This window comes from Hibiscus syriacus, unplaced genomic scaffold, assembly GCF_006381635.1.
Source record: "Hibiscus syriacus cultivar Baekdansim isolate YM2019G1 unplaced genomic scaffold, ASM638163v2 tig00110174_pilon, whole genome shotgun sequence".
In the NCBI taxonomy this organism is placed as follows: Eukaryota; Viridiplantae; Streptophyta; class Magnoliopsida; order Malvales; family Malvaceae; genus Hibiscus; species Hibiscus syriacus.
The window spans coordinates 2,525,997-2,535,999 of NW_024062612.1; the positions used below are offsets into that span (position 1 = coordinate 2,525,997).

The window sequence follows — 10,003 nt, forward strand, 5'->3', positions numbered from 1 at the left end:
CCAATAAATAAATAAAAATTTCGAGATCACAGAATCAGAGCATGAATAATTTGGAACATGTTATATGCAGCAAATAATGTTGTAAAGATCAAACATTCCTCATGTTGAATTAAAAAAAAATATTGATAGGGATTTTTGGTGGGCAATAAATATAAACAAGGTTTTCAGGTTCATCTAGATTAGAAATATTAAAATAAAAAAGCCCAGTATTCATAACTATTATTAACTACAGTAATAAATATATTTGCAATACATTCATAAAAATTGAATTCCGTCATTAACTTCTTATGTTACTGTCCTAACCATACAAATTAGATTAGCAGATCAAGTGGTAAAAGTTTGTGTTGATTATTATGGTTATAATAAGACAAAATAAAGAAATGAAAATCTCATTCTTATGTAATGTATAAATCTTGTCAATTACTGATTTTTGAATCAACCCCATGCACAGAAGAAAATCACAAGATGTTGAGGCTAAATTGTTAAGCAAATTTCCCCTTTTTATTAAGGGAATGTGCTTCCCTTTTTTTGGTTCAAAGTTCATACAGTGTAGTTCTGTAAAGGATGCTAAAACTCTTGATGAATGAACCACTTGAGAGAAAAATAGAATAAGGCGAAAAAGATCAGCATAAGGCGGTTGATTAGTCCTCCTCATTCCAGCCATAGGCCACAGCAGTAAGTTGATGCAGTAGTACTCACCTATGGCTAAATCATTGAGGATATGAGAGTTAAATAAGGTGATAAGAAGAACATAAAAACTTGTCAAGATTGTATAGTTTGATCATTTTGGCAGGGATGATGAGTTCTCCTTCCCTTTCAGGTTTTTGGACTTTCAGAAGTGATGGCCCCAGCTTCTGTGTCTGTGGAGGGAGGCTGAGAAGTCTGAGAATCTGAGATCAAAATCAGTAACAAAATTTATGATGATAATATATATAAGTGAAAACAGCAAAATAATGATAAAGATACAGGAGTCTAGTATGTATATTTCCATAGTTAGAGAAAATAATGCCCTAACATGTGATGTTTCACTGAGAAACAGGGCCCCTCTGCCAGCCTGGCTTCCATGTTATGTCTTTGTACATTACATTGAACTGGGAGCATTGTACATTTGGTTAATCTAATTGATGTAATTTCATGTAGGAAAAATAAGAAATGGTTAAAACAGTGGGCAGTGAATAACATGGTAAGTGGGGCTCTCCACTTTGACTGCATGATGAGAATCAATCAAAAGCATCATCCCTGATACTGAAAGCACACTATTTGTTTACACTATGCTCTGTCACGACTTTCTATTTGACCCATCATTCGGGTCATGCCAACAACCACACAGCTCATTCACATGTTTGAGGTTGCCCATGTGACCCCCTTCCACTTTGGCGCATGCTACACTAAATCCCTAATACTATATTTTATCTGTGCCAGAATTTGTATGTTTGAATCAGAGGAAGATGACAGAAAAATTACTCCCACTTAACAAGAATAAATACTAAAAGGCATATCAGTATTTGACTCAGGTGCGTTCTTTTACTCAAAAGAAATGTGTATCATCATGAATATGGAGCCTAAATAATGTTGGTAGTAAAAAAATGACAAGAACTATTTACCTGCAGAAGAGTGAAAGGGATGCCTAGTGAGATGGAAGGGTGGGGGAGGATAGTTGGAGAAGGACCCCTCCATTTGTGTAGGATAGAAAAGATAGGACGGTCCGGGGATACGTTGAGCCTGGGATGCAGAAAATGTTCCCCTGGGAGCTTGCATAGAGTAGCCAAAATAATATGGTGACCCCATTGTGAAAGATGATGATCCATACAGTTGGTGATGGTATTGTGCCTGCTGAATTTGTGGATTGTAGAGACTCTGCATTTCCATTTCAATAACATTCCTTATATAATATTGTTGGCTGAACTGCTTGCTTTATATTGAACAACTTATATATTGATATTAATTTTTGAAATCGACAGAGAAAGTGGTTTCATTGCTTACTTGGTGATACCCGTATTCAGGACTGTAAGTTGGGTACCTGGAAAGATGGAATTCATCAACAACTTTTAGTAGAAATTTGAGCAAATGATTATTATCATGTTGAAAATTATTGGATACATCAACCCCGTGTTTTTTTTGTTTAGCGAAACTAACGCCTTTAGCCTTTTTTTTTACTGCATTGGTATTGTACGGTTCGCATTCTTTTACCTTATTTTTCATCCCAGTGACGACAAATTTTATAGTCAAATGCATGCATGATTATTTTTACTATGTACTGTCTGATATACCTGCTGCATCGAGAAACACACATAATTAAGCATAATGTAATTATACTAACACAAAAATTTCCAGGTTAAAAATGGTATGCATGTACCACTTCCTCTAACTAGAGCACGGAACAAATAAAAGGTTGATTTGATTGAAAACAATAGGGAATGCTCACCCATAAGGTGGATACATGACAGGTGGTAGCTGAGGAAGCGGTTGTGGAGGCACTGCTGCTGTAACTCCACTATAGGACGGTGCACCTAGCTGTGCAGCTCCCTGAAAAGGACTGCTACCTTGATTTCTTCCTGCATTGAAATCCATCATATCCATTTCATTATTGTCACCATCTGTTTTTTTCTTTCACTTCCCATAAAATGAATTAGTAAGGAAAAGTGCAGCACATATCAAAGAGTATGGGGACCTCGTGACGGTGAAGGTCTAGACCTTCCAAGTGAAGCAATGTTACAGTTTGCTCTTCTTCTACCAATCACAGGGTTTGGTTCAACACATGCCCTCCGAGCTGACTCAGGATCACGGAAAGTAACCTACACGAGTGGGAATGTTGTGATATTGGCATCATTGCACAAGAAACTTAGCCATTAACATAGTATATATATATATATATATAAAATAACTTACAAAGCCATATCCTTTAGATTTTCCAGTGTTTTTATCAGTGATGATAACAGTTTCAAGAATCTCTCCAAACTGCTCAAAATACCTACGCATTTCGTCGGTCAGGGTCTCCCAAGCTAGTCCCCCAACAAACACTTTGGTAAACGTCGTGTCACCAAAATCTGGTCGATAATCTGCAGAAGCCATCGCATCTAAACAAACAAAACAACAAGTGGGTAACTTTCCTTTTGCATGAAAACACTTGTTTCGGATGGATCACATATTAGAGTTGACAAGAAAGGATCAGACAGCCGAATCTTGTGCAATTCCACCTCATTTCCCTTGCTTATTGTTGCTCTACTGTGATTGTCTCTATATCCATTTCCCCTTCTTTTAAGCTCTCATTTCACCACAAAGGAATCATTGAAGAGGGTCAGAGAATGAGATGAAGCCTTGTTTATGATGTTACAGAAGTTGTTGCCGGTTGTTATTATTTGATGAGTTGGTTAGTAAAAGAGAAAGCCAGAAGGGGAAAGAAAGAAAACAGTAGTTTAAAGACAGAGAGACCAGACAGTTGCAAACGTTAATTTGCTGTCTATTGAGATATTGAGAGAGGGTAGGGGATTGGCTTCGTTATATCGAATGACAGCTTGAGCCTGCGTGACTGCACGCACTTGACCCTGTCTTCACTGCTTCTGCTTTAATATACTCTCTTCAGCCCCCTAACCAGTAGTTGTGTTTTTCTCTTCTTTTTGTTTTTAGGGTTACTTTTTCCATGTGTTGTCTTTTTTAAGCCTTTGCCTCAAAAAATGAATTTTATCGTTTATTTATGCGTATTGTCAGGACTAAACTTTTAGGTCCATGGACATTGGCGCAAATGTTCACGAGAAAGGTTCTATGTGCGCAGACTTGGACTTGTTGGGCATGATGAGTTGGCCCAATTCTTGGAGAATACTTACGAGTCCGTGAAGGATCAAGTCCGAGGCATCCGAGAGAAGCGACGAGGGTGTTAGACGTTCGATGGGGGCAATTCTGTCAAGGCTCGTGGATTCAGACCTAGACATGTGTGTGCAGATTACTGTAGGAGAATCGTATGGAGTGTTGGGCTTGCCCAAAACCATCAGACTTGATTCGTTCCTTGGAAGGTTCCATAAAGGATAATATTATCTAATAATTAAGGGGATAAATACTTAATTAGAGAAAATGTTGTATTTGAATTCAAATGCCTTAGAGATAGAGTTATTGATAAGGTAGGATTCAATCTAAGTCGTCGATGTACTTTGATCTAGACGTCGGATCTTGAGGGTCTCAACTATAAATAGAGAGCTCCTCCCCTCATTTGTAATCATTCCATCAATTCCCATTCCTTTAGAGTAATAAACTCAAGCATTTACTCTTACTTTCTCTCTAAGTTCATTTGTTTCCAGCTTTCTAGCCTTGTCGGCTTGTCACTCTTTGTGTGAAGCCTTTGTGGCTTCTTGCCGAATGTGAGGGCTAAGATAGCGTCGATAGTGGTTCCTTTCCGAGTTCCTTCGAAGTTTCAATGCGATTCAAGTCGTGGAGACTTAAGAAGTCCCCACAGTGCTCGTGCTTCTAAGACCCGTTCAACCTTGGTTTTGTTTGGATTAGCCCCAATGGTGTTTTGCTTCCGCATTATTGCCTGACCTTATCAGGTTTGTTCATCACTTAGTGAGCCAGAGACTCACAAGAACGTGGTTAAGGTTGACTTAGGTTCCATTTTGACCTGGAAATCGTCTAAGTGTTGCACAAATCAACTAGTAGAAGTTTAGCCTTGTGACAAGTGGTAACAGAGCAAGTCGGAGTGTAGGTGTTGTGGATTCAACAATGATCCGAACTTGTTTTGTGACAAGAAGTATCATAACGAGTTGAAGGAAGTCGTTGTGGATTCAACGAGTGTTTCATACAAGTTTTGTGGAAAGTGATCGAGATGGAACAACAAAAAGGAGTTGTTCCTACCGAGAATGGCGTGGAGAGCCACAGTGATGGGGTTGAGCTAGAGAAACAAAGTATGGGAGTTATCCCAGAATCATTGGAGATGAGGATCAAGAACCTTGAAAACTTTGCTGAGAAAGCCAAAGAGGTTCATGGAGTTGTGGAATCTTGTCTTGAACAACTAGAGTCCATGAGGGAAGGGTTCAAGGACGTGGCACAATGGAGTCTCAACGATTGGACTTTGATAGAGATGAGTAAAGCGCTCAGGGTCAAGGTGATGGCCTTGAAGAAGAGATGGATGGGCTCAAGAGTGAGCTACTCATGTGCAAATATGCAATTAGTGATAGTGGTGTGCTCAAAACCTTCATTGAAGGGCTTAGATCAGGGGCGACGCCTGCCAGTGAGCAAGGAGATGCCCAGAGTTATTCGGAAGCCAAAGCTGTAGCTGAGTCAAGGTGTGTGTTTGCACGAGTCAAGCCAACCAAAGATGAGTCATCCAGGGCCCATGCCCGAAGATAGTAGTGAAAATGGGGGAGTCCATGAAAAGGGACAGTGGACAGATGGCAAAGAAAGTTTTCGAAACGAATTCTTTAAATAATAATTTAATTATTTTAAGTGTGGTTTAAAAAATCTCGTCTCGAATAATGTGGTGTTTCCTTTTAAAATAAAATAGAAAAATGGTTCGAGGAGTCGTCACCAATCTTTGATTAGGGTGTGATTGGGCATCCAAAATGATCATCATTTTAATAAAGCATTAATTTGAATTTTATTAAAACGACATTTTTTTTGAAGAGGGTACTTTGTATTAAGAAGGATAACAAAGTACACCACCTCAAGGACCACATTAAAAAACCTTCCTAATCCTAGATGGAGAAAAAAGAGTGTACCTTAAGGTGGTCATGATCAAATACACATAACACTATTACATGGTTCAAACCAAATCCCAGCCCTACCACAAGCCCCAATTCGACATATAACTAACACAGGCAAGCCGACAATATACATAGAGAACACACTTAGAGCATACACAAACATCAAAGCCAAAGGTAAGAACCTAATGGCACTAATAAAACACCAGGACAAACCCCACATACTAAACATGGATCAAACCATATAAAATAACTTAGCTTTTTGCCAAAAGTGGGAGCACCACCCATGCTTGCCATGCTAGCACTACAACAAACAAAAAAACCACCCATACTTCCCCTAACTCTCCACTCCTTGTTCCACTCTATTACCATACCATGCTCACCCTAAACCAATAAAAAATCCTTGAGGCATCGAAAGAGCTACCAATCACCCGACAACCACCTTAATTCCACCAAAAGGATTAACATGCGGGAATCTGCATGTCATAACACCAACATCACGCCTCTTACTACGTGTAACATTGAAACTTCCTACATTAAAGACAACCCCGAAACCAACAACTGCAACAAAAACCAACTGCAACCAAGGAAACCTCTCATCACCGTCAACTGTTGTATTCACCGCTCCATCACCAGCCAAAGTGCCATCCAATGAACACTCTTTCTTCTTCATGAACCACCGAAAGAGTTATGAAAGAACACCCCTACCATTAATGATAACAGAACATTACTCTGGTACCACCGAAGCACACTGCACATCCAGAAGCAATCTGGCTTCATCAGAATTAACTATATTTCTTGTTTCTTTAAGGATTGAAAGAAACAACCCCCATAAAGATCCAGAACAAACTGAACTGCTAAAGAGCACACGGAAAACTAACACACTGAACAGCTGAATAACACATAGAAAACTGACATAGTGACCTGTTGAAGAACACAACCCAAACCATAGAACACTAAGTAAGAGTTTGCCTTGAATGAGCAGAAATTATCGAACCAAGAAGCTTGATTCCCCCAAAAGAAGTTGAGAAAAGATCCATCACCCAGAATAAAACTTATATCTTGATTTTTTACTTTGATCACGTCTTCCCCATCTCTAGTAAAATGCACATCTTTGAGCCTTTTTGGATCTGCGCTTCTCCTTGCTTTGTTGGATTGATGAAAAGATGACATGCTTTGAAGAGCATGTAACAGACATGCGATGAAAATAAAAAATAGTGGGACCAAAGATGGTGAAGGAGAAGATAATCAAATAAAGGAACACTATCAAAGTTGTTTTGTTGTGGCTTAGCCTAGTTGAAAGGAGGGAGTCGACCATGATGTTTCAACCCAAAAAATCGTGTCGATGTCTGGGTGGTGGAGGCCTCCACCACCGCCCTTGTTGCTTCACTCGTTTGCTGAACTACCTAATCGGACACGCCAAAAAATGACATTTTTAGGTCCACGTTCCAAAGAATTAAGTTCGAGAGTCGATTACACATGGGGAAGGGTTAGCAACCCCACAATGCCCTAAATCGGTACCTAGTCGATTAATTAGTTATCTTTGCAATGAAATTCATAAGTTCAAATTTAAATTAATTTGAGATCCCTTTAAATAACACCCTTGAATTTTAGGATGAAAAATGAAATATTTAATTATTTCCTATCGATAAGAAAAGACCTCTCATGCCTTAAAGTAGTCAGCTGTTACTCCAATCAAAATAAAGAAATATTACTACTTCATTCTAAAATTCAATATTAATTCGAATGCATGAATGACAAAAAAATAAAATAAAACAAAAGAAATAATATTAAATGATTACCAATCCTTTTAAAAAGAAGAAGGATGTTCGATTATTTAAAGACGTTGAGATCGGACCTGTTATAAGTTCTAACGATATTTTTCTCGAAGACTTTAAATAGACGAACATTTCTTTTTCTTTCATTCCCAAATTTTAAGCATGATCAATTTTTAGGGTTTCACTTAATGAGATACACTTTAATTTTAAAATTATCGGAAACAACTTTCTTATAAGTTAAGACTATCACTTCGCAACGACCTTAAAAAGAAATGGTATTACCCTTAGTCCAATTATTTGAACTGAGTCTAGTTATTCTTGTGAGTATGCATATCATGTAAAAATGATATTATGTAACTAAATTTATACACGTGAAAATATTTAAAAATAGTAGCATTATATACACCCAAAGTTACTAATTAATGATTTTAAAATACCAACATATCATTAATATATATATATTAATACTAAGAAAGTGAGAGCAATATGGAGTTAAGCGCATACATACATAAATATGTATTATAATATATATGTGTGTGAAACAAGCACGCATATGCATGTATATAACACGCACTTAAAAAAATTATGACGTATTATATAAGAAAACCTAAAAACAAATACAAAACAAGTATCGTGCATTACTCATGTATGTACATATGCTTAGAACCCTACCGGTAACCAAATGTAAATGAAAACATATATATATTGAGCATAAAAGACGAGACTATATTGAGCATAAAAATGGAACTAAAATTAATAAGTTGAATAACGTGAGGGATTACAAAAATGAATAGCCCCTAAAATGCTAAAGCACAAAGCAAACTTGGATCGTGTCCTAGGTAAAAAGAAATTAAAAAGTGTTGTTTTGTGATCCATGTATAAAACCCTTTTTTGGTTTTCTTTTCCCCAAATCAATTTTTCATTTTCCCACTTTCTTTTTTTTTGCATCGCACTCCCTACTATGTTACTTTTTACTAAACCATCCTGAGAAGGCCTAGTCGACTGCCGTCACTGACCACCGTCATCGGTGGTCAGAAGACTTGAAACACACCAAAATACTCCCTTCGCTCCCCTCAACCCAAATCCTAGGTTAGTTTTACCTAAAACTACTCCTAAGAATCTAGATCTCAAAAAACAAATAGAAAAAATTACTTGTTGTTGCCGCTAAACCTACCGTCCGATGGAGCCGCCAACGAGGTATGTGGATCTCGATTGTGGGATGGAGCTTCCCACCGAATGGATCTTCAATTTGATTACGGAAGGGCAAGGTTTTGGTTTTATTTTATGACGATTTTTGGGTCTTCCTTGTGTGACCTTTGGTTTTGAATGGTGTTGGACAGTGGTTCGACTGATGAGGAACGGTGAAAGGTGGTCGGAGTAAAGGGGAAGTGAGGGATTTTTGATTAGGTGTCATTTTTTTGTGCTCCCAAAAAAAGTCCTTTTGATGTGGCAAGAAGCCACCATTTTATGGAGTCCATGGTTTTCTCTTTGGACTGGTTAGAGTATGGTGCCTCGGAGTAACAGAGGAGGTCGACGGCGATGGCAGGGTAGGTCTGCGACAGACATGGTAGCTAGGCACATTGAATGTGGCCATTAATGCCCTGATTTTTAGGGATTTTGTTTCTCTTCTTCTTTTATTTAATTATTGTATTTATATTACTAATATTTTTTTATTTTTAATTATTTTATACTAACTGCAAAAGACTCAATCTATTCTGATTTAAGACCCCACGTGCGATACAATAAAACAAATTAAAGTTTGGATAAAATTGGTTATTACAGCTGCCCCTCTTTGCTCATTGGCGTGAAACGAGAATGGAGCAAAGACCAATAATGATCAGTTTTGTCTGATTGAAATGATCTCAGGTTTGGGTTAACTTATAGAATTTATCCGCTTCACTGCTCTTCAGGAAGACCATATATGGAAATTTGGACTCACTCCACTACTCTTTAGGAGAGGCTGAATCGAGGTTGATTTTCTTTACTGCTCTTCAGGAAGATTAAATTTAAAAAAGAATCTGCTTCACTTCTCTTCAAGAAAATCAGATATGGAAACTTTGATTCATTTCACTATTCTTCAGGGAAAGTTGAATCGAGGTTGATTTGCTTCACTGCTCTTTAGAAAGATCAAATCTTAAAAAGGATTTGTTTCACTAGTCATTAAGAAAATCAGATATGGAAAATTTGATTCATTTCACTACTCTTCAGGGAAAGTTGAATTGAGATTGATTTGCTTCATTACTCTTCAAAAAGATCAAATCTGAAAAACAAGGATCTGCTCCACTACTCTTTAGGGAAGACCAGATCTTTTAAAGAAATTTGATTCAATCCACCATTATTTAGGAATAATTAAACCGGGATCAATTTGTTTCTCTTCTCTTCAAGGAGATCGGACTTGAGAACTAAACAATGCCACTTGTTAGCATACATTCGGGACATCATACCCGAAAGTTTAGAATTCAAGAGAACCTTAAAAAATTGATTTCTTTTGTGGAAACTCATCTCCAATTCAACATACATCGAGTTCTGCCTTGAATC

General features: G+C 37.6%; 1 protein-coding gene across 1 annotated transcript; it reads right to left on the minus strand.

The window, feature by feature from the left end:
• Positions 1-504: 504 nt before the first annotated feature.
• Positions 505-3,072, minus strand: LOC120217005 (RNA-binding protein 38-like). Its single transcript, XM_039214248.1, has 6 exons — positions 2,890-3,072; positions 2,672-2,795; positions 2,426-2,555; positions 1,984-2,020; positions 1,605-1,857; positions 505-890 (listed from the first exon to the last, which is right to left on the minus strand). The coding sequence occupies exons 1-6, from the start codon at positions 3,070-3,072 to the stop codon at positions 817-819; spliced, it is 801 nt and encodes a 266-aa protein (XP_039070179.1). The 3' UTR covers positions 505-816.
• Between the last annotated feature and the right edge of the window lie 6,931 nt (positions 3,073-10,003).

Excerpts from the sequence above, each read along its gene's own strand:
- LOC120217005 (XM_039214248.1), bottom strand. The coding sequence starts at position 3,072 with ATGGCTTCTGCAGATTATCGACCAGATTTTGGTGACACGACGTTTACC. Across the intron at positions 2,021-2,425 it reads GTCATGTATCCACCTTATGG|GTACCCAACTTACAGTCCTG; the intron begins GTGAGCATTCCC and ends CCATCTTTCCAG. Across the intron at positions 891-1,604 it reads TCCCTTTCACTCTTCTGCAG|ATTCTCAGACTTCTCAGCCT; the intron begins GTAAATAGTTCT and ends TTTTGATCTCAG.